The sequence below is a fragment of the Littorina saxatilis genome, linkage group LG14 (genome assembly GCF_037325665.1).
Source record: "Littorina saxatilis isolate snail1 linkage group LG14, US_GU_Lsax_2.0, whole genome shotgun sequence".
Taxonomy (NCBI): Eukaryota; Metazoa; Mollusca; class Gastropoda; order Littorinimorpha; family Littorinidae; genus Littorina; species Littorina saxatilis.
Genome location: NC_090258.1, coordinates 38,138,251 through 38,164,002, shown reverse-complemented (window position 1 = coordinate 38,164,002; position 25,752 = coordinate 38,138,251). Strand labels below are relative to the sequence as shown.

General features: G+C 44.8%; 1 protein-coding gene across 3 annotated transcripts in view; it reads right to left on the bottom strand.

Annotated features, from left to right (window-relative positions):
* Positions 1 to 1,327: 1,327 nt before the first annotated feature.
* LOC138947730 (uncharacterized) overlaps positions 1,328 to 25,752 on the bottom strand; it is a 69,140-nt gene continuing 44,715 nt past the window's right edge. For all 3 annotated transcript variants that reach the window (XM_070319275.1, XM_070319277.1, XM_070319276.1), the window contains exon 2: positions 1,328 to 2,502. In XM_070319275.1, the coding sequence (XP_070175376.1) occupies positions 1,401 to 2,333 (933 nt within the window). In that variant the 5' untranslated portion in view covers positions 2,334 to 2,502 and the 3' untranslated portion in view covers positions 1,328 to 1,400. The remainder of the gene's footprint in view (positions 2,503 to 25,752) is intronic.

Sequence of the window (25,752 nt, the reverse complement as noted above, 5' to 3'; positions counted from 1 at the left end):
TCTTGTCTGTTGTCTGTTTTGTGTGTGTGTTCTGTGTGTGTGTATACATTTTCAGATTTCCTAAACCTAGCACTGTTTGCAGGTGATCTTTCTATGCTTTTGATTCATGAGTTGCATCCCCAGTCCTTTAGTTTAACTCTTTTTTATTCCTTAGTTAATGGAAAAGATTTGACAACAATATTGCTGTCAATGATAGGTTGGTCAGCCATGCTGGTGTAAACCAATCCTTTAGAATTAGAGAACGCTCTCTAGTAGGGTACTTATTTTCCTACGGTCAATGACCAGAAACAGAAACTGTGTCAGTCGTACATCGCTCAGATGCTGCTTCTCAGTTTGACCCCAGACAAAGAATACTGATGACATGTTACACCATAGTAAGCTCTCAAGGACTGGCCAGCGAAGAACAATAAAATAGGGGTTGTGAAGACGATATCACAGAGATGATTGAGGGAGGGAGGGGGGGGGGGGGGGATGCGGCGGCGGCATGGTCAGTAAATTGAATCAAGAAACCCGCAAAATACTTCAGACACAAACTGTTTATCATTTACCTGCAAACCCTAACACATTCTTACAACAACAACAACATAACGATGTGCAATAAATCACGTTGTCAAACAAACAAGATCGAAAAGAGAAAGAAGCAAAACCCACCTCGTCGAGTCAAGAATCTTAGAATGTCGTCTGCTTAAATACGATCATGTTGGTTCATTTCGGAGTGTTGTTACTTCCTTCTACTGTTCGCTGCTGCTGGTTCATCTTTCTCTGATATTTCTTGCCACTATGCTGAACATTTCCAATGTTAGGGTTGTTCTCCGCAGCTCAAAACTTTTAAAAATGCTGCTGAATCGGTGAAAACGTCATGGATTTGTTGACACCGGGGGACTGATAAGTTGTCTACTGCGCTTGCGCCAAATGCCTTTGACCTACATATATTTGCATATATTAATTCCGGGGTTTCGGTTGGAACGGATTCTCTCTCTTTGTGCCTATGTCAACGGAAATTCCCCAACGGTGATGACGTCATCTTGAAGAACGGTAATTTCCACACAGTTTGAACAGCGATGGGTCATGTCATGTGCGCACATTTACCAGCACGGAGTATCCAAAGTTGACCATTTTTTCGATTTTTTTTATAAAACACAGACAAAAACAACAAAACATCGGTTTGAAAATGGTTTTATTTACATGAATACATGTCTAAAATGACAAAAGCAGATTATTGAATGCATTCCAGGATGTTCAAAGGTGTGAAAAATGCAACAACCCCAAAAAGGTGTATGAGACCAAAAATAACTCATTTTGCCTACCCGGTCTGCCCTTAAAAAAAATAAAGAGCATAAAATAAGATAAAATAATTACAAATAAAATAGACGTAACATGTATACACACATAACTTTTAATTACCTGTGTTGTGTCTGCAGCCCCCCGTTCTCCCTCCTGTCAGCCAGGTCGCCAAAGTGTGCAGGTTTCTCCTCTATCCCAGCATCCACCAGGGCCCGTACCTCGCTACTGTATTGGTCGGTGATGGCCTGGCGGTAGCTGAAGGTGCGATCCTGCTGGTAGTCCCGCGATATCGTGCCAGACAATTTGGGCGTGATGTAGAAGTCGCCCGAAACAGGCTGGGAGGGTGGCGGTGATCCGTTCGGCGTGTTCTCTTTGTCACCGCGACTAACAGGCGGTGTGCGGTGTCCGGTGAGTGGCTGGGAGGGGTTGGGGCTTCGTCGGCCCGATGGCGGAAGTTTGTGAGAGTTCTGAGATTCTTTCAGGATCCCCGGAGGACTGTGCACAGTGGAGTCGGCACCCTCCTTTTTGGACCAGTCCATTTTGATGATCTGGCTGGACAGGTCGCGCAGCTGCATGGAATAGTCCAGGCCCGAGTCTTTGGACACATGGTTGGAGGAGGCGGGGGACTTGCGGTAAGAAGGACTAGATTCGTACTCTCGACTCGACAGCTCCGTGAACATGCTATCGTCCGCATCCGAGTGGCGCACTGTGACACGCGTATCATAGGTGACGCGCTTTGGGCTCTTGGCCCGGCCGTGTCTGCGCACCACCCCCGCCCTATCACTGCGACTTGACTGAACACTGCGCAGACTGTGAGCGGGGCTGAGAGAGCGACTCCGGTCGGAGCCGGGAAGGCGCTCCACAGAGTGTTTGGCGGAGAAGCTGGTCCTGTAGGGCTGTGGGATGCGATAGACCACGTCCAGCTCACTCAGCGACTGCTTCAGTCTGGGCCGATCCGGGCTCCGGCGGCGCGTCAGTCTGTCAGCCACCACGGCGTTGTGGTTGCGTCGGCCGCTGTCCAGCACGGAGACCGGACCCAGTGTATCCATGGCTGGCTGACTGGCGGGTGCTGTGCAGCTGCTGTGCGGCAGGCAGGCAGGCGAGCTCGACAGCGGAGTGTTGGATTTATTTGTCTGGCGCTTATACTGCTTGACAGTAGATCAAGGTGGTGTGGAGACGGTGGCGAGACAGGCAGAATAGGTTGTCAGCATTCTGTGTCTGCAACACACACAAAACACACAGCGATGTCAGCTAGAGCAATATAATGCATGGTACGGATCAATAGCATCTTCCGGCCTTGTGCAACCAACTGTCTCTATCTCTTTTCTGCACAAGTGTGGGATTGCACACACAGCACACTGCTGGTACAGGGTGCTGCTAATAATTATACAATACTCACACAAAAAACAGCCCACACAGGCCTGAATGATTCACACTCACAGCTGTGTTCTTAAAAAACTGGAAGAGGCTAATTCAAACTGCTCTACACTCTCTTACTAACAACACTTCTTATCACTGAACTTGACAAACAACAACAAAATATTAAGGTGTGAGAAAAACTCACATACTGCGCTTGACAGATAACAACAAAATATTAAGGTGTGAGAAAAACTCACATACTGCGCTTGACAAACAACAACAAAATATTAAGGTGTGAGAAAAACTCACACACTGCGCTTGATAGATAACGAAAACTATTTCAGTGTACACATCAGCACTGTCATACTGAGTACAGATCTCAATTGTAAAGGACATGCCTGAGAAGAAAAAAAAGTGCACAAAGGAAAACATCCCACAACACAATACCAGCAACATGCCAAGAAGGAAAAAACCCTTTGACAAGGAAATGTCCATCACGACCTAGTTATTTCCAACACCATCACTTTCAAAAGTTCACAGAAATACGCCAAACCCATCATTTTCAAAAGCTCACACCAGGTTTCTGGTTTTCTCGCGTCAGTTTCCTTGCTGACAACAACAGGTTGTCACTTTTCTCATGTCAGTTTCCCTATAGATGCAAGCTGAAAAACGACGACAAAAAAAGAATGCTGGCACTTGAGATGAAAGAGTGATGTCAAGCTGTGTGTATCAGCGAGTGATGAGATTAGAAGCACTGGGCCGGGGGGCACGGCATGGGGACACATTTGGCGCGCGGATTTGTGTCAATCGGGCGATCATCTGCACGCACACCTGCCGGTCATCAAAGGCGGCGCGGAATGAATTAACGGTGCATATTTGTCGCGGGAGGAGGGTTGACAAACGGGATTTGACAGAAAGCTGATGACGGTGAGCTGTCCCCCGTGTGCTCTCTCTCTCTCTCTCTCTCTTAAAGTTTAGCTGATCAGATTTTAACTTATTACCTCCCCACCCCAACCCCTTCTCTTTTGATTGTTGTTGTGCTTTTTTTCTTCTTGCTTTTTTTGAAGTCTCTTTGTTAGGTTTCCTTGCCTTTGTTCTAAAAGCGTGTTGGTCTCTCTCATACTCTCTCCGTGTGTATGAGAAAAGAGAGAAAGTTTGTGTGTGTGTGTTTTGGAGAGAGAGAGAGAGAGAGAGAGAGAGAGAGAGAGAGAGAGAGAGAGAGAGAGAGAGAGAGAGAGAGAGAGAGAGAGAGAGATCGAGAGAGAGAGAGAGAGAGAGAGAGAGAGAGAGAGGGGGATAGGAGAACTTTTTTCTCTTTTAGTGTCACGCTTTTTCTTTCGTGTTTCTTTTACCATTTTAGCCCTACGCAGAAAGTTGACATATTCACTCTCTTCTTCCTCTTCTCTAGGCTAAAGGCATCAATTACAATGATTATGAGTAGTACCGCCTAATCTGAGAGAGAGAGAGAGAGAGAGAGAGAGAGAGAGAGAGAGAGAGAGAGAGAGAGAGAGAGAGAGAAAGAGCGAGAGACAGAGACAGAGACACAGAGAGAGTTTACTCATCGTCTCTGTCAATAACAGCAGATCATCTCCAAACCCTTTGAAGCAAACGTACACTTTCCTTCTTGTTTTCCTCTTGGCAAAACTAAAGCTCTAACTTGTCTTGAAAATACACAATGTACTAACACTCTGAATACCAGTCACTCGATAGAGAGAGAGAGAGAGAGAGAGAGAGAGAGAGAGAGAGAGAGAGAGAGAGAGAGAGAGAGAGAGAGAGAGAGAGAGAGAGAGAGAGAGAGACAGACAGACAGACAGACAGACAGACAGACAGACAACCACAGAGCTAAACATGCATCAGTTCACACCTACAATCCAACGGCCCACAAGGAGAGAGAGAGAAAAAATCGGTACCCTATAACAGCGCCTGCTATTCCTGGCACAAACAGTTTTTATTCCACACACCTTGCCAAACGTTCCAATGCACTTTTCAGCACAACACTATGATTGCACAGTACGTGAAAGCTCTCCTCCACGTGTTATCCCAATCCGCAGCCTATACCTGCCTTCCGTTTACCTACCTGACGTATATATGATGAGCGTGACACACCTGCGGATAAAGCAAATTACATACTATACTGTCAATGCACACTTATAAGTTATCTGTGACGACTAAACTAGCAGGCAGTTTTCCACTGTCTGTGTCTCCACGCTTTGTTGCTATGGCAACAATTTTGCCAAGTCATTTCAGACACAAGAAGCTCGCACGTATACAAAACAATCGAAGCTCTATTTTTTTTTTAAATTAAAGGCACACACAAAAGAAACTGAAGACACCAACTACATGTATGAGCACATCTAACAATGGGTTTACATCTGACTGCTCTCTCCCTCCTTCCCCCTCTCTTTCTGTGCGTGCGTGCGTGCGTGCGCGCGTTCGTGCGTGTGTTACTGCGTGTAACCGCGTGTCGGATAGTAAAACCAAAGCGCCTGGCAGCCAATGTCAAAGAAAAATGTCCTCCAAATACGGGGGTAAAGTACTACAGTGTAAACTTGACATTTAACATCACTCAGCACCAAGCAGTGGGATGTCGCGATACACAGACAACAGGGGGTGACCCCAACCCCTCCTGACATTCTAGTGCGGGGGAGGGGGGAGGTGAGGGAATGAGGGTCTAGATTAAAGGCACAGTCATTCTCTCGTAAACGATTTTACTGACCATCTCAGATCCGGACTTTTACATTGGACAAGACCATCCCTCCACTTCGACACATACCAAACTGAAAGCCATTGTCTGGCTGCTTCCAGTGAGGAATGGCATGTTGATATGAATTAATTTCGCTGATTCAGTGATTGACACTAGCGTCAGTTAAGGAATTCATTCACACAAAAATGCTCAACCTCCACATAAAACAGCTAGGCAGTTTGTTTGTTTGTTTGTTTGTTTGCTTAACGCCCAGCCGACCACGAAGGGCCATATCAGTCAGGGCGGTGCTGCTTTGACATATAACGTGCGCCACACACAAGACAGAAGTCGCAGCACAGGCTTCATGTCTCACCCAGTCACATTATTCTGACACCGGACCAACCAATCCTAGCACTAACCCCATAATTAATGCCAGACGCCAGGCGGAGCAGCCACTAGATTGCCAATTTTAAAGTCTAAGGTATGACCCGGCCGGGGAGCTAGGCAGTTGACTTGTTGGTATGTGTCCAAGTGTAGGAATGTTCTTATTCCAAGTAAAAGTCTGGCAAGATCTGAGATGGTGACTGAATCGTTTACAAGGGAAGTACTGTGCCTTCAAAAGTCAAAACATGCCGCAAATAGATGGCCAGGTGAATCAGTCTCTTCTCTGCTGACAGATAAACAGGGAAAACAGACAATGCATTCCTGTCCACCCTGTTTCCCCTTGTTCAGTGTAAGGGAGATTGGCAGGAATGGAACAGACACGGATAAGCACGAAAAGAATGTCAGAAACCAGGGAACACGAGCACAGTGGAAATAGCTGACATACTGTGAACATCTATCATATTTTCTGCTTCCGTTTCATTGAGAAAGAGAACGCGGCCTTTGTGATCTCCAACGAACTCGTAGTTCATCTACCTGCATATTTCTTTTTCCCCCTCTCTCCGAGAAATCATCGAGCGAAATCGGTCACTTGCCACTACATACTTTTACCTGCTGTCAGAAACATTTTAGCATAGCCCGCCCCACCCATCTTTCTCCCTCGACAATCCTCCACTATACTCTGTACATCCTTCATTTCATCTGTTAGCTCAACAGTTTGTTTGTTTTGTGGAAGACCCACGTAGTGTTTTTCAAACACTTCTTCTTGGTTGATACAGGAGGAGATTTCTTGTTGTTTCTTTTTCCACGGCGGGCGGTGGTGGTGGTTACACCGAAGTACCTCTCAAATCGGAGGAGCCGAAATCATCTTAGTCGTAGTACTGTATGACAAAATAAAATTATGAGAGAGAGCGAGAGACAGAGAGACAGGGAGAGAGAGAGAGAGAGAGAGAGAGAGAGAGAGAGAGAGAGAGAGAGAGAGAGAGAGAGAGAGAGCTGGCTGCTGAGTTCACTGTGGGAAAATCTACTGTCGACACCATGTCAAGCTATACAAGGCAAGATGAAAACATTCCAATTGCATACGCCGTTCCTGTCACATCAACTTTCATCAGCTCGCCTATAATGCTATTAAACCCGCCCTCGCAGTACACAACGCAAACCCACAAGTTGTTGATCTACACAATAAATGATACTACACGAGTACAACCACGGCGGGGTCTGATGGTGCGGAAGACGTAAGACTAAGAGTTGAACAATAAAAAAATTTAAAAAAATATAAAAAAACAAGAATTTCCTTGCGCTGATGAAAAAAAGACTTTGTGTCTTTACATCAAAACGATACACGCTATGGTGTTCTCTAAAGATACTGATGCATGTAGAGTAGTTTCGAAATCAGAATCTGATAAACATTTTACCTGATTCAGACACTACCTAAAATTGTGTTTTGGTGCAAGAGGTCTTAAAATTCTGTGATTCTTGCCTGTCTGAATTGTATTCATTTCCTACTCCACCCCCCCGAGCCCAAGGACTCTGAATCTTTGGGGATTTTAGCCCCCCCCCCCTCCCCCCACACACACACACACACAATTGATTTTTCTCTTACAGGTACTGAATAATGGATGATGAACGAAAATCGCCCACGCATACAGCGCTTCTGTGAAAGGATTGAAAATACATTTCCGCGGCAAATTAGCTCCAAAGAAAACACTTCTAGTCTGGAATAATTTGAGCTCGTCTTCACTAAGACGACAAGCGGCGTTCTCTGTGCCAAAAAAAGACTTGGCGAAGAAGAAAGAAGCATCAGGGCGAGATGTTTATGTTGGCTCTCATTCATGGACATAAGACACTTTACAAAGCAAGAGGTGTCTGCAGCCTCCATATTGTAACCACTACCAGAAGTTAGGAGTTTGCTTGGCTTACTGTATGTGTATCATTTCAACCAGACGATTGAAAGACGTCATGACATTGTGCAGGGATCGCGCTAGCTTTTTAAAAAACGCGTAAGTCATACGCAACGAAACGAAAACAAGAAGGGCAAAGCCCATACAACTCACATGCTTGACCTTGACCTTTACATGACCTTGACCTTCAGGGTCAAGGTCAAATAACTAAACCTAGCAATGACATCATACACTAAGAACTGCTTTACACATTTTCCCTACCAAAATACATGTGACCCAAGGTCAAGGTCATCCAAGGTCATGCAACACAAAGCTGTTAATTCAAGACATAGGAAGTACAATGGTGCTTATTGGCTCTTTCTACCATGCGATATGGTCACTTTTAGTGGTTCACTACCTTATTTTGGTCACATTTCATAAGGGTCAAAGTGACCTTGACCTTGATCATATGTGACCAAATGTGTCTCATGATGAAAGCATAACATGTGCCCCACATAATTTTTAAGTTTGAAACAGTTATCTTCCATAGTTCAGGGTCAAGGTCACTTCAAAATATGTATACAATCCAACTTTGAAGAGCTCCTGTGACCTTGACCTTGAAGCAAGGTAAACCAAACTGGTATCAAAAGATGGGGCTTACTTTGCCCTATATATCATATATAGGTGAGGTATTCAATCTCAAAAACTTCAGAGAAAATGGGAAAAATGTGAAAAATAGCTGTTTTTTAGACAACATTTATGGCCCCTGCAACCTTCACCTTGAAGCAAGGTCAAGATGCTATGTATGTTTTTTGGGGCCTTGTCATCATACACCATCTTGCCAAATTTGGTACTGATAGACTGAATAGTGTCCAAGAAATATCCAACGTTAAAGTTTTCCGGACGGACGGACGGACGGACGTCCGGACGGACGGACGGACGGACGGACGGACGACTCGGGTGAGTACATAGACTCACTTTTGCTTCGCATGTGAGTCAAAAACGCGTCACGGACCAATATTTTTGCGTACTACGAAAACACGTACAGACACAAACAAAACACGCACGAAAGACTTAAAGACACTCCTTACCTAAATACGGCGAGATTTCCTGTCGAACTCCGCGCACACCTGTCGAATAACACCCCTGCTGTCTCCAACCGTCGGGCCTTGCGAGTTTGTTTCCCGCTCTAATACGACTAGACACACTTTCCGCCTTTTGGAAGCGCGAGATGGGAGAGCAGCTAATGTCTGTTTCATTATCCGACAAGACATTATCTGGTAATACCCTCGTTACGTTCGTTTGCGATACTTCGATGCAAAAAGAAACGGACTTTAGTTTTGACGCGCAGATTTCATGTGTGTCGTCACTTCTCGAGCCCTATAGTCAGTTTCAGGATCGGGTGATTATTAAGTCAGAGCAAAAGCGCTGCGTGAAGACAAGAAAAAGTTACAATATTTTTGCGTATGGCTTACGCAGCGCGGCGAAAAAAACGCGTCAGCGACTTTTAAAATGCGTCAAATACGCAAAAATCGTGCGTAAACGCGATCCCTGATTGTGTAGAGCGCGTGGTTGCAAAGAGCATTCAACCATTCAATGTATTGCAATGTATCACATATAGCTATGGATAAATGGGACGCGCGGGGATGGTAAACCGTGATTTTGTCCGTTCATGGGTCAGTGGGTATACAAATTGTTTTTGTTTATTTGTTTGTTTCTAGGGCAACGACCGTAGAATCCGAAACGAAGCCTCCAACCGCAAGCACAGACAATAAGTGCAGCAAATAAAATCCTCTTAGGACCAATAGATCTACAATAATGATCTCGATGGCCAAACAAGCAGTATCAATATCTCTCCCTTCCCCACCCCATCCCCCCTTACCTCTCCCCCACCGAGAGAGAGAGAGAGAGAGAGAGAGAGAGAGAGAGAGAGAGAGAGGGAGAGAGAGAGAGACTGGAGAGAGAGAGAGAGAGAGAGAGAGAGAGAGAGAGAGAGAGAGAGAGAGAGAGAGAGAGAACCACACACACACACACACACACAAACACAGCTACAAGAAAACACGTGCGTAATATAATACAGGTCGAAATTAATCAACATAGATCACATGCCGAAGGAGCCACAAACCCGTGCACACATTCCAGGGAAGTGCCAGGGCCACGTGCTAGAGGTGATAATACTGGATTAACATTGTCTCTTATCCACTCGTGCCATTACCTGGCTGCAAAGACAATCAAGGGAAAAGTTCACCCGCAACATCATCATTCATGTAATAACTTGCAAGGTCGATGTCCTGTATGTGCTGGAGAATACCATGAGGCATCCTCTGTTTCAATCAATCAATCAATCAATCAATCAATGTGAGGCTTATATCGCGCGTATTCCGTGGGTACAGTTCTAAGCGCAGGGATTTAAAAAAAAAAATTATGCAATTTATATCGCGCACATATTCAAAGCGAAGGGATTTATTTATGCCGTGTGAGATGGAATTTATTTTACACAATACATCCCGCATTTACATCGGCCAGCAGATCGCAGCCATTTCGGCGCATATCCTACTTTTCACGGCCTATTATTCCAAGTCACACGGGTATTTTGGTGGACATTTTTTATCTATGCCGATACAATTTTGCCAGGAAAGACCCGGTACCCTTTTGTCAACCGTGGGATCTTTAACGTGCACACCCCAATGTAGTGTACACGAAGGGACCTCGGTTTTTCGTCTCATCCGAAAGACTAGCACTTGAACCCACCACCTAGGTTAGGAAAGGGGGGAGAAAATTGCTAACGCCCTGACCCAGGGTCGAACTCGCAACCTCTCGCTTCCGAGCGCAAGTGCGTTACCACTCTGCCACCCAGTCCTGTGTGTATGTGTGTGTGTGTGTGTGTGTGTGTGTGTGTGTGTGTGTGTGTGTGTGTGTGTGCTTGTCAGAGGGAGGGGGAGAGAGAGAGAGAGAGAGAGAGAGAGTACGAGAGAGAGTACGAGAGAGAGATAGAGACAGCTAGAGACAAGCTAGAGAGAGAGAGAGAGAGAGAGAGAGAGAGAGAGAGAGAGAGAGAGAGAGAGAGAGAGAGAGAGAGAGAGAGAGAGAGAGAGAGAGAGAGAGAGAGAGCGAGCTACTCCAAACCTTCTAATACTTCTTCAAAGTAATTTCTAGTTTCCAGACTTTTCACCATCTGAAAATACTCAGGTCTGACCCTCACTTCCTGGAAACAGAAACTCTTTATCTCATACTGGAAACTGTTAATTCCTACTGCACTTTAACCTCAGACTCAATGAACAAAGTGCTCAGCCGAATAGGACTGGAAGTGCTCAGCCGAATAGGACTGGTGGTGCTTGAGCCACGCGAACACAGTGGCCTAAACCACCCCTCAGCCGCCCCAGGAAGCAGACCGCACGTACCCATCACCACAGCCGATCTAAAGGCTTTCAATGAAAAACACAAGACTTCTTTCTTCCTTGGGTCTACTCGTTCCCAACCACCGACCCCCCCCCCCCCCCCCCTTTTTTTTTTTACCACACTATTTCTTCCTCGAGTATATCTACTCGTTCCCAAACGCCCCTCAATACCATCACACTATTGTTTGGAGACTTGACCACAGTGCACACACAGAACACACACGCATCTTAAAAACAGCTCTAGCTTTTCTTTGCTTTTTCTTCACGAAGAGCTGCGTTGACCTGAATCAGTCTGCAACAGACACAGTCCGGCAGCCTTTTTATCAGCGCACCGTTTTTGTCCCGGCCCAGGTGAATACTTGCTTTCTCCCCCACACACTGACACCAAAGGTATTCTAGGCAACGCTGGCCCTTGCAGTGTACTGTCAAACCTTTCGAAGCCAACCCTTAATCTATAGATCTTTGAAAATATCTCAAATGTCATTAAGTAGCAAAGTCAACTGAAGGAGATATGTGTAGTCAGCTGCTGACATCAGCTATTGACTATCAAATGAGATGAATTTATAATTGATGTTCCACGGATTTTAAAACTAGACAAGCACAAATGGCGACTTTCAATTCAATAAGTTGAAACAAGAATGCAGGAAGTCAAGCAAAACAAACTGACGCATCAAACAAAAGATCGAAACAAGGGTGCCACTAGAACTTCCCACACAAGCATACCAACCAGTTTCCTCTGCTGCTGAAGGTGACAAGTAAATGTTATCACAGGCCGTTAAGGAGCGTTTGATTAACAGCCGATCCTGACTTCTAGACTAAAGTGCAAGCAGTAAAGCTGGATCTGTTTCCTACGAAACACCCTCCCCATAACCGTAATGGCGAGCATTCTTCAGTAGTGGAGATGCGGAGAGCAAAACATCCTTGTCCCTGATACGGCTAATCCTGGTACTAATGTGGCCTCCATCAACGCACTGAGAAAGAGCTTGAAACACGAAAACAATCTCCGGCCAAGTGCTGTTTCTTTTAGCTGGTCGCGTTTTTGGACATTCGCGGCGTTCAAGAAAACGCAAAGTTCACCAAGAAAACGCACGGAAAAACAGAAGGGAAAACTTCACTCGTACATTTCCCTTGGAAATCAAGAGTCGAATCAAAGACTACACGCAAGCAATGGCAGAAAGCTCATTTACTTCTGATAAGATTATGGCATTTAACTTAACTCGTCACAATGTACGCTGTGCTGTTCTTACGCAGAACGACAATAAAATCTTCAGTCAGAAGTGCTCGCATCAATATTTTTTAAATTATGGCTACCTAACAATGTTTTTACATTTAAAACTAGGGTACAGAAAATCTATAATACAAAGACACTCATATGAATATAAAGAAACACTGAACACAGCATGCACAATTTCTGTATCTATATACAGTAGAGCTCTGATATCCTCACAAAGACAATCATATACCGAAACAGAAATCTCTCTCTCTCTCTCTCTCTCTCTCTCTCTCTCTCTCTCTCTCTCTCTCACTCTCCCTCTCTCTCTATCTCTCTAAAGGATAATGCCTCAACAGATATGAAATTAAAAATGCTTAACTTTCTTCCACTGGAAAAGCATCTCAAGTTAAACAAAGCCATTTTCATGCATAAATTGTATCACGGTAAAGTGCCGATTTACATTACATCATTATTTAATAAAGCTACCCACAGATATGGGTCGGTCAACTTGATCCCACCAATTCCACGAATTGACCTGTATAAGACCAGTCTTGCTTTTTCGGGTACTTCAGTTTGGAATTCACTTCCATCATCCTTTAAGCACCTAAAGTCATTAAAAAGTTTTAAAAAATGTGTAAAAAACCACTTAATGTCTGAGTAGTTTAACGCCTTTTGACTTACCAAACTTAGTATTACGTCAAAAATATGCTGTGCATTGTATATTCTGAACATATTTTTGTTACTCTATTGCTACATGTTCGATTGCCACCAGCTTGTATATATAATTACCTGCATAGTATGCATTTGATTTTATGAATAACCACATATGTATGATCTTCATGCCTCATCTTTATCATCATCATCATCATTATCATCATCATTATCGTCATCATCATCATCATCGTCATCTTTATTATCACGTTTTCCGACCTCCTATTGTTGGTTAACTTTTTAACTTTTTAATTTTTAATTTTTATTTTTATTTTTATTTTATTTTATTTTTTTTTTATTATATAATTGTGTGTCTATGCGTCCCAAGGACAGATTGTAAGAAAAGGCGTAGCCTTAAATCTAAATCCTTGTAAAATAAAGTTCAATTCAATTCAATTCTCTCTCTCTCTCTCTCTCTCTCTCTCTCTCTCTCTCTCTCTCTCTCTCTCTCTCTCTCTCTCACACACACACACACAAGCTCCCATGTACTCACCAACACAGCTGAAAGCCGTCCTATCAGCACTTCAACAAACCTCCACTCACACAACCATACACACTCACTCACCTACACAGAAGGAAGTTTGTGGTCACAACAACCCACAACTATTTCCACAGATACGTGTTTTTTCTGTCTCCTCGCCCACAGATGCTATCCCTTCGTGCTAGCGACAACACAACAAACAAACCACACGCTGTGAAAGCTGCGATTAGCGTTGGGATAAACTCTTGTCTTTGCCTCTCAACACACAAAACCAACTGGTAACTGGCCACAAAAAAACTAAAGTAGAAGTTCAGCCTCTCTTTTGTAGTCGTACAAAGAAGGATGTTTGTTCGAAAACCACCTGCTTGCGGTGTCTTGTCCAACATACGAAGTTCAACATCCTAAAACAAAACGTTGTGTTATGTAAACTTGGTGAAATCTACTCCATTACATGGTAGAACTGTGTAATCCCAGTTCAGCTGCTGTCTGTCTCACTGTCTGGGTTGCAGGTGTTGAGTTTGCGTGAGCGTATCCAGGGACACCGAGCAAAACAAAAATAGTAGTAAAATTGAAACTATTCTGAATGTTATCAAAGATCAACACATGGACAGACAGGCAGACGGACTGACCAGCTCATTCACATTTCTCTCTCTCTCACTGCCGCCCCCCCCCCCCCCTCTCATGGCTAACACGAGTCCACGCCAGATGATGATCCATGGTGCCATCATGCAGCATCCCTGCTTCCAATCATCCCTGTTGCCCGCCCAGCTTTCCCCGTGACCGCCTCACCGACATGTTCCACGTGCATCCCATTAACTAGCCTAACACACAGTGGGGCCGATGGGAGCGGAATAACCCGTAAATTCCTCACAGCTGAACGGCTCCAAACACCAGAATCCTCTTTCTCTATCTTCCTCTCTCGCAATTTACAAGCGCAGGTACGAAAGGAAAGTAAGCAACAGCCTTCCAAAACGTTACTAGTTAGGTGGTAAATATGAGCGGGAAAAAACGCGTTACTGAGTGTGTGGAAAACGTGCGGGGGAATATCACAGAGTATGTTGACCATGAACGGAAACGTTCCTGGCTGTGTTACGATTGAACAATACCTATATTTTTTTTAAACATGCAGTGATTTTTCGTTACTTTACTCTACAGTGGTGTAGATGTTGACGAAATAAACACTACATTTTTCACGACGTAGCAACTTTGAAAACAATAATCTACCTGGATCATTGGAAGAAGACCCTTTCGGCACTGAACAACCTCCACCCCTTTCTCCCGTACTATTACAAATGCATGGGTTAGCTCTCCATGACCCGACGAACAGCCTCCGGAAAACGCTAATGGACAAATTACTGGGTATGATGAAAACGAACGAGACATGTCAAGAAAACGGGCATGGGAATGTGACGGGGAAGACTTGGGACGAAGGATACAGTCACTACATGTTGTGCTCTCTCAGAAGTCAAAGCAAAACGCGTAGTAGTCTAGCGATGAGCCTCTTCACTCCACGGTCGTCTTGGCGAGGGACTTGTTTGTCCATTATGTAAATGAGGGTTGTAGGAATTTATTTTCTTCGACAAAATATCCAACAGATCAATCGCAGTATTGGGAAAGTTTGAAATAATAGCAAAGTTTTTGCCCATTTGAAGTCAATTTCGATGTTCCGGCGACTGACGATGCCAACTGACATTCCTGCAAGGTCTTCGCCCTTTCTGGTCATGAAAGGCACAACAGTTCGGCTCACCATTACAGATTTGACCAGGCTTTTACATGGGATGAAACCAGTCCTTAACTTGCTGACACAGCCAAAATGAACAGCCTGGGAGCTCTCTGTGTACTGCGGGCATTTTTGTAAAGAATGAATTTCGTAAAAACCATTAGGCTTTTTAAAGAAATTGATCCTGAAATAAATTGCAACTCACACCAGCAAGCAGTCAGTGATTGTTGGTACGTGTCCAAGTGGAGGGAGGGTCTTACCTCATGCACAAGACTGGTCACATCTGAGAGGGTCTTACCTCATGCACAAGACTGGTCACATCTGAGATGGTCAGCCGAAATGCTTAAACGGAAACGAGTGTGCCTTTGGACGACTTTGCGAGCTTCTATATTTATCCTGGTTAATCATTACTTTCAAAATCCTTCTGGATATGTTATTGCTTTCATCCAGTCCGTCATCTGAATTGTGCGAACAGTTCCTCAAGGGATTAAAACTAGCAATGTAAAACTTGAAAGACTTGTACTGAGTTCGGATTAGAATAACCATCGTATTTTTCCACCGACGAAAATAGAAAGACGCTGGTGCCAGGACGGGAAAGCAAGAAGCTATGTAACCTTTACGCTCTGGCCAGACGCCAGAGATTTCATCTTCTTTTTTGTTCTTCTTTTTCTGTTTTACAAGGAGTTACTTCTCTCTGGCTGTGTTTCTATCAGGAAACCCTATCACCCCACGCAACACAATTGGTTCGGTCATGTCGCTATCTGCAACACCTCTGCCGCCGGATTTGCTAACTCTTCTTTGCGGGACGATGATAAAGGAAAGGCTATGAGAATACACTGTTTATGACAAGACGCATTTCCTCTCACACACACACACACATAGTCACTCATCCTCTCCAACAGTGTCAGTGCACCATCTTTCGTTCTTATTCTAGGGCTTACTCTATCTACAGGTGTCCCCAAACAAGCCGTCCAACCCACCCACCCCCCTCCCAGCAAACCAAGGAAGAAACAGAGACAAAATACAAGCTTACCCGAGAAGATCGCACCATTCTCTAAAGTTTAAAGCAAGCTTTCTCCGTTAACGTTTCAGCACCTTAGTACACAATGCGAGCACCAGCAACTTTAGAACTATAAACGTCTCTTCCTACTGAGTGCAGACAGGCTACTCCGTTACTCAAAAAGTCAAAGTCAGCAACGATCAATGTAATACTCTTGCTCCAAAACTTTAACCATGCTCCACGCGAGTTTAAAACCGCATCAGGCACTTAAGTAGACTACTCCTATGTGCAGACACACTGCTCCGATACTCAAAACGCCAAGGTCAATCTTGGAGTGAAGAGCATTGCAGTACTCTTTCTCAAAACAAAACAAAAATCACAATGCTCCAACGTCACGCGAGCAAAAACTTGAAACGTAATTATTATTCTTGCTGCTAAGTGCAGACTGATGAAAAAACCCAGTCAGACTGGGAGTTACGATCATTGTAGCACTCTTTCTCGAAAAACGTCGCCATGCTCCAACGTCACGAGTTTAAAACAGTACCTGAACGTGAAACAGATTACTATTCCAACTAAGCGCAGCCCCGATGCTCAAAAAGCCAAGGTCAGTCTTGGAACAACAATCAATGCAGCACTCTTTTTGTTAAATATAACCATTCTCCAACGTTACAAGAGCTTAACACTTTCTACCCCACCAATGTTGACCAAGGTTTTATTTTTAGCCAAGACCAGTAATGTGTGCTGCAGCAGGTCACTCAGAATTGTAGTAACTGTGAAGCAACTGTGTATCAATACACTGGAATGCAGGCGTTAGATGGACGTTACAGGAAGCGACTGAAGCTAACAGTCTGAGCGGATATATCCGTACCTGGTCAGATAGAGGCATATGAATGGGTACGGATATATCCGTACCCGGGAGACAATGAGTTAAAAACAGCACCATGAACTTTTAAACAGACTATTCTTGCTACTAAGCGCAGACTGATCCGATGCTCAAAAACCCAAGGCCACACATGGAGTTACGCTAACTCTAGTGTAGTACTCTTTCTCCAAAAACTTCACCATGCTGTAGCGTCAAACACATTCAAAACACTGGGCGCTTTAAACAGACTATTCTTGCTACCGAGTGCAGGCTGCTCCGAAGCTCTAACAGCCAAGGTCAGTCTTGGAGCAACGATCAATGTAGCACTCTTTCTCCAAATAAATCTTCACCAGGCCCTGACGTAACGTGAGTTTAAAACGGCACCAGGAAATTTAGACACACGAACTATCCTTCATAACCCTACATCATCCTGACCTCAGGTCAAAATGAGTTCGGCTCATTCTATCCCTGACAGGATGCCTTGGTTTTTCTTGTCTGGCGAGGAAATCGATTTTTTGCATATTTAGATCTTTTCGTAATGTGTTATGGATGTAAGCAGATTCGCGATCGTCGATAATAATTTTTCATGGTGCTGTGTAATTTTTAAATTACAAAGGAATTGATATGTAAGTTTCAAGCGAGCTATTTTTCGCGGCTGTATTTACTGTGCAAACAACTCTAAATATGGCATTAGTGTCACGTGATAATCAACCGTTTAGTTTCGGCGCTCGCTGGAGCAGACGATTTTTTTGACAGTGATGCAACCATATTATTACGGTCTCCTTCCGGCAGCAGTCCCAAAATTTCGACTTGTTTTAACCTTAGAACGATGTCTTTATCATAACTGTGAAGAACAGAACGGAGATCACTGTCGAAGTCGGCCAATCTGTAATCATTTTCGTCTCGCGAACACTGCTCGCGAACAACATATGGGAGATAACTCTGTAGTCTCGTTTTGATAGATTCGCGTAGGACTTTCGCGTCCGGTCAGAGAGACAACTGGCGATAGCCGTGGAGCGATGATTATCAGAATGAACCCTACATATCAATCCCTGTGCTTCGATACTCAAAAGTCAAGGTCAGACGAAGAATAACGATCACTGTAGTTCTTTCCAAAATTGGCACACCATTCTCCAAAGCCACGCGGGTTTAAAACAGCACCAGGAACTTTACAAAGACTATTCTTTGTAGACTGCTACGTTACTCAAACCGACAAGTTCAGCCTTGGAGTAACGATCACTGTGCTACTCTTTCTCAACAACAACAACAACACCCAAAACGCACCATGTTCCAACGGCACGCGAATTTAAAACAGCACAAGGAACTTCATACATTCTTCTACTTTTCCGCCTAAGTGCAGACTGCTCCGATACTGAAAAAGCCAAGGCCGGACAAGGAGTAACGATCACTGTAGAACTGTGCATGGGAACTCTGCCCTCAGCTGGTACTGGGCTGGAAAGTGTTAATTATTCACGACCACGTTCGCCTGTTGCAGATTAGCGAGAATTCACAGGATAGCGTTGCGGAGTCTAAAGTGTTGCCGGGATTCCATGCAGTGTTTTGTGAAACGATCCCTTGCTGCGAGAGACTGAGTAGAAACAGTAAAGTATTACCGCAGAACCACAGTAATAACGTGTGAAACTTATAAGCGAAACCGAAGTTAAAGTGACGTGTGATCCCTTTAATAAATCTGAGATCGAACAAGACTTTTTTGTATCTGCTTATTTTTGTATTCATTTATTTATTCATTCAATTAATCATTCTTTTATGTATTTGTTTCTCTATTTTTCATCATATGTTTGGCTTAGGAATGATTGCGTTTTCAAACTTGAGGTAGAGGATGGGAGGGCGTGAGGCAGCCCCGGTGATACGTATTAACGACGCTCGCTTCAAAATCCATGTCACTGACTTGGATGTCATGACTGCAGCTCAGCCAGCTGTCTCTTTCAATAACTCTGTCAGCAACGTGACACTTAGCACCTTCCATTTCCAAGCAAGCATACCTACAATTTTTTATGAGCTCGAACGAACAGGTAGTCGCTAGTGTGTATGTGCATGTGTGTGCGTGTTTGTGCATGTGTGTCTTTCGGATGAGACGAAAAACCGAGGTCCGTTCGTGTACACTACATTGGGGTGTGCAGGTTAAAGATCCCACGATTGACAAAAGGGTCTTTCCTGGCAAAATTGTATAGGCATAGATAAAAATGTCCACCAAAATACCCGTGTGACTTGGAATAATAGGCCGTGAAAAGTAGGATATGCGCCGAAATGGCTGCGATCTGCTGGCCGATGTGAATGCGTGATGTATTGTGTAAAAAAAATTCCATCTCACACGGCATAAATAAACCCCTGCGCCTTGAATATGTGCGCGATATAAATTGTATACAATAAAAAAAAATTTTTTTAAAAATCCCTGCGCTTAGAACTGTACCCACGGAATACGCGCGATATAAGCCTCATATTAATTGATTGATTGATAGTGTGTGTGTGTGTGTTTGTATATATGTGTGTGTGTGTGTGTGTGTGTTTGTGTGTGCGCGCGTGTGTGTGTGTGTGTGTGTGTGTGTGTGTGTGTGTGTGTGTGCGCGCGCGCGTGTGTGTGTGTGTGTGTGTGTGTGTGTGTGTGTGCACTTCCGTCCTCGTGTACACCGCACGGCGTTATATTATCGTCACAAATGTCACCTCGTGTGAACACATGTTGCATCGCCACCCTCGAGCCAATGATCCAGTACGCAAACGTTACTTTATCTCCCCCGCTTGTTTCTCGCTCTGACTCATCGAACAAAACAACAGCACGCGTACAAGTACAATTCAAAGCATAGTACACAGAACATATACGTGAAAAAGCCAACCTGTGCAGTATGTATAATCATTATTAACAGCTTACATGGTGAAAAAAAGCGAATCTCTAAGGCCTGTGTAGACACTCGTGTACACAACCAATCCATATCTACAACCCACAAGGTAGACGAAGCGAATCTGTGAAATACGTGTAATCATTAGCGTACAAAACAAATCTGTAGTTAAAACTTACATGGTAGACAATGCGAATCTGTGTCGTTTCGTTTGGGCATCATACCTATCCATACAAATAGTCGTCTGTGCAGTCCCTTATCTCGCAGAGATTTTCGTTCGTTGCAGCGATAAGACAGCAGTAATGACTGTCTACTTGGTGAGTCATTCTGGCCTCAAAAACACTCTGCTTCCTCTTGCACTGTCAGCCAGCCACCTGTTGGTTTCAACTGTTTTCAATATTGTCTTTTTGCTGTTCTCTGTGTGCCTCTTTTGCCTCTCTATATCTCTCTCTGTGCCTCTCTGAGCGGCGTGTGTGTACACGCTGAAACGACACGCTGTAATTCCCTGCCAATCGGACACAGTGCCTTCAGTGGTCATCGCGCAGTGTATTGTATGTAAGTTTCTATTTGTGTCCCCAGAATAAGTTTCTATTTGGGACATGAAGTGGTTATGCGCTAAGATCGCGCAGTGTCTTGTAGCCTAGTGCTTTATAGTCATGCGCGACTGATGTACCCCAGCTGTGGCTGATTCATTTCCTGGGTTATGCAGTGTGTACGCAACCCAATGCGTGTCTGAGTCAATGTAACTTAATATCGCCATGTAATCGGCTCATATGTTTGGCCTGCGCGGGCTCACTCTACACCACCCTCTAAATATGAACGCATCGCTGAGTACTTGATCATGGAAATGCAGCCCAGCATTACTACGGCAGTGGGATGGGTCCCCACTGTCTGCATGAAAAAAGACCCAAGACAATTAACATTTAAGATGCCTCACACACTCATGCCTTTGGCTCGCCAAGTGTTATACATGCGCTACTGCCAAGGCATCGACAGCCATAACAACTTCGACGTACAGTGGATAGATGAGGCAGAAAAGCCAACTCGACCTATCCAGGTACAAGATAATGAATCTCTTAGCGAAATCCCGACAACCCTCCCCTCCCCTGAGCTATGGCGCTCTAAAGTGCAGGTGAATTGCGGCTCGAGCAAATTGGTGACCATAACTATTTTCTATACAACCGGTACCATTCTTGTTCAAGGCGCCCAATGCACCAAATGGCGCGACTCTGAGTTTACGAGCTTGGTGGACTGCATCAACTCTATTATCAAGCACCCTGAACTTGCTACAACAATCAACACTCGCCTCACTATGCTCGCCTTGCCACCCATCGAGCGGTCCATCGGTGAAGTAGAGAACACACCCACCTCCCGTAAACATCGTTCGTTAACAAGGGAGCAACCAAAAAGGGCATGCAGACAATTGAGATCAAGGAGCTCCGATTCTGCCGCCCTCTCTACGGGGGTACTAAGCTCCACCCCCCAACAGTCTCCATTGCCCTCCCCGACTGCAACCCCACCTGACCACACTGTTTCTTTCGTCTCATCATCGCCAGCTTCAAACAAATCCCCCCCATCTATGGCTAGTGGGCGAAACCCTGACAACACGGCCACTACCCCACTACAAGGCCACGACTCTTCCACAAGTATGAGTGCCGTCACCAAAGCGACCACACTGAACAATGAAACCACGCGTCATAATGACCTGGATTCGACCCCACCACTTGACCTCGTCAAGGTGACTTCGGGTGACTCGCAAGAGCAAAAGCAAAACCACATTTCCTCCTCTCTTTTCTTGGACCACCCTGAACTCCGCGATGAAGTGTTAGCACTCATAGAGACGGCAAAAACACAACTGAAGAGAGAACTTAAACTTGACCTTAGAATAAAATGTGAAACGTTAGATAACACCATTGCAACAATGAAACAGGAGATGAGTGAAATGAATAAACAAATACACTCGCTCAAATCTCAGGTTGGTGACTTTAAGAAACAGCAACAGATTAAACAAACCAATCAACTTACAAAACATACAACCTCATCAGAATCACAGACTAACACTCAAGCGGATTTGCAAGTGGAAACCATGCAGGCTTCAGTTGTCAAGGCAGGAGTACCCCTTTTTAACAGCTTCTCTGTGCTTCACGACGAATCCGAAACAAGTTCGCCCTCTGTTAGCCCTAAGAGTTCTGCGCCACATGAGAAACAGTATGACACAGACGCTAAAAGAGGAAACACACACAATCAGACTTCAAGCAACCTGACTCCACGACAGCAGCTGGCGGAGTATCGAGTGGATCCTTCGACTACTCGCGTGCTGCTCGGGGACTCGGTACTGAAACCAGTTAGACCCGAGCTGATGTTTCCTGGCAAAGCCTCCCAGAATCTGAGTGTGTCTGGCCTCTGTGTAGATGATGTAACACACTGGCTGGACAACGTGCCACAATGTAAACACGTGCAAATGGTCATCGTTCACATAGGGGTCAATACATGCCGACACAACACCATCACAGAGGCAGTGTGGTCGGGACTCATGAAGCTCTTAAAGAAGGTGTTCCCTTCGGCACGGATACAGGCGTCCTCCATCATCCCACCCAACGGCGAACACATGCTGCGGAAGTCCATTGCAGCATCCAACCACTCCCTGAGTAGGGTCTGTGCGAGGGAGGGGGTAGTATTCACTGACAACACCGACACCTTCCTCACCCCCAGCGGTGCCCCACGCAAAGCTCTCTACAGGGATGCCCTTCATCCCAGTCCTCGGGGTATTGTTTGCCTTGCCGGTAACCTGAAAACTGCATGCCCTCCCGCTGATCAATCACAGCGACGGGTGCCGCTGTTGCAAACCCCTGTGCCGTCACGCAACCGTGACTACCTCGACGACCAGTCAACGCGCAGAACCGGACAGCCCGGTAGACCACAAGAGCAAGGACCAGGGCTTCTGCTCCGTAACGGTCCTCAACATCGCCTACCTCATCGCCCTCTACACCAAGAACAACAGCAGCAGTCTGATGACTACCCCTTGGTCTACATGCGACAATCCAACGCCATGCACAGTCAACGCTGTGCCAGCGACCCTGAGCCCTACAGACAGCCAGTCAGTCGGGGGCCACACTATCCTGTGCCTCCCTATGCGGCGTGTGCGCCACAGCATAATCAACGCCGTGACAGCGACCCTGAGCCCTACAGACAGCCAGTCAGTCGGGGGCCACACTATCATGTGCCTCCCTATGCGGCAGGTGCGCCGCAACATAATCAACGCCGTGACAGCGACCCGGAGCCCTACAGACAGCCAGTCAGTCGGGGGCCACACTATCATGTGCCTCCCTATGCGGCAGGTGCGCCGCAACATAATCAACGCCGTGACAGCGACCCGGAGCTCTACAGCCAGGCAGTCAATCAAGGGCCGCACTTTCAAGTGCCTCCTTATGCCTGGCAATATGCAGCGCCCCAGCCTCCTCCTCGACACATGCTGCCTCCACCCTACATGTTTCAGCCACACCGGCACTCAGTGCCACTCCACAATTCATACACTCATTCATACATACCCATACCCCCGCAGCTCCAACAGTGTTTTACTCCACACAGCTACCACAACACGAATGCCTCTACACTTGTGTAATTAGAAGTGCCATCAATGTTTCCCTCCACACGGCTACTCTCAGCACAGGTGCCTCTACTCTTGTGTAATCGGTGAAATACTAAATTGTATACAAACTATGTTGTGAATTACACAAGAGCGAAGAATAACTATGCATCACTCTAGGTGTGTGCGTGTGCGGCGTGCTAGCACCCAGGGGTGTCGGAGAGAAAGTTAGAGAGAAACTTTACGTCATTCGTCCTTGTTAAAACTGTGTTTATAACTTTACTATTTTACAAACATTGCCCTTGTGCAAGAATGTGAACATACTCGCGCGGCCTTCATCTTATTGAGGAATCTTTAAACTAACTTTGTTAACGGTTTGTTCTACAGCTGCAACAGCTTAATTCGTGACCTGACTCGGACGTGCTCGCTTCTATAAGTGCCTCAGGTCGGACACGCAATAGGGACGGCATTGTGTGTGTCGTGCCCTGAAGCCATAGGCTTTTTTCATCCCCATGGACAAGCGGCTGGTGCTTCGACGATATTAAAGTCTGAACACGTGAGGCATAAAAGAGATTCTACTTCTCTGTGCAAGACTTGTGTTACGAATCCTTTACAGTATTAACCTTTACTGGGTGCTAAATAATTGCATGAACTACTGGCTCTGGGCCGAGTTTGTGAACTGTTCAGCCTTAACTGAATTTCACCAGGACTGTTCCGCTTTAACTGCTTTAACCTTGTGTCCTTTTGTTTTCTGTGAACATTTTGTACATCTTGTACTTAAGCTTACATTATCTAGTATCCCGTTGTTTGTTGTGGGATTTTCTTTGCCTTTTGTCGGTCACCCTTCATTTTAAGCAACAGTTTGTTCTCTATTGTTGATTGCATACCTTTGTGTGCTGCTATCTCATCCTGTATCATTACTGCTGTTTGTTACAATATTGCACTTCGTTCTAATGTCAACAACATCAAACACTGTTCTCCGTATAGGGCATGTGAATATTTATCATTTAGTCAACAAAGTACATGATGTCTGTGTATTGCTAAACCAGCAACCAGAGCTGGTACAGCTCTTCGGTGTAAGTGAAACGCGTCTAGATTCGCGTATCTCAGACAGCCTTGTTAACATTCCGCATTATTCGGTTTTGCGACGGGACAATGCACGAGTAGGCCAAACAGGCATCGCTCTTTATGTTCATCAGTCCATTGCTGGGATTGTCAAACGTAGAACTGATCTTGAAGATGAAAATGTTGAATGTATGTGGTTAGAACTGAAGCATGACAAATCCTCTCCCTTGCTTATTGGCTATGTGTATCGTAACCCTGCTGAAACGTCAAGGTGGATTGATGATTTTGTTTCTATGATGGACAGAGTGAAGGCTCGTGACGAGAATGTTGTATTGCTTGGCGATTTTAACATTAACCTACTCAGGCCTCAAACAACATGGTGCTCAACCACAGCTCTGTTTGGTCTTCATCAGCTGGTAAAAACCCCTACAAGAGAAACAAATACTTCATCAACCCTGATTGATCATATTTATACTGATAATAAGAATATCGTTGCAAATGCGCAAGTAGTGCATTCCAGTTTTAGTGACCATCATTCTGTGTTTTGCTCGATTTCGCTTATATTGCCAAAATCATGTCATAAAGGCCACACAACAATCGAATACAGAAGTTTCAAGTATTTTGTTGAATCTGCCTTCTTCTTTGACCTTAACCAAGCCCCATTTTATAGCGTATTCAATTGTAGTGACGCGGAGAGCGCCTGCAAGATTTTTCACGATATTTTGTGCTCTATAATTGATAAACACGCACCACTACGTCAGCATAGAGTGAAACATCCCCAGCTCCCCCCTTGGTTAACCTCAGACATTATCGAGGCTATGGCGATGCGTGATCATTTCAAAGAGCGCAACATGAAAACAGAATATAAACTACAAAAAAATAAAGTGTTGGACACAGTGAGACAAGCAAAGACTGAATATTTTAATAAACTAATTTCTGGAAAAAAGGATACAGCTACAATCTGGCGAGCAGTGAATGAAATTCTTGATAAATCTAGGAAGGGATCAACCAATTCTCATTCACAAATATCTCCAAATGACTTCAACAAACACTTCATTTCGCTAGCAGACAACCTAAAATCTTGTCTCAAGCAAAATGATTCCCTTGATACGGATGATTGTCTTGAAAAATTAAAAACATTCTGTGAACAAAAGTTGACTCAAACTGACACATTTTCTATTCCTCCAATCTCAGTGCACGAGGTAGGAAAACTGGTAGAACAAATGGCGAATAAGAAGTCAATGGGTCCAGACAAGATTCCAGTCAAGTTGCTA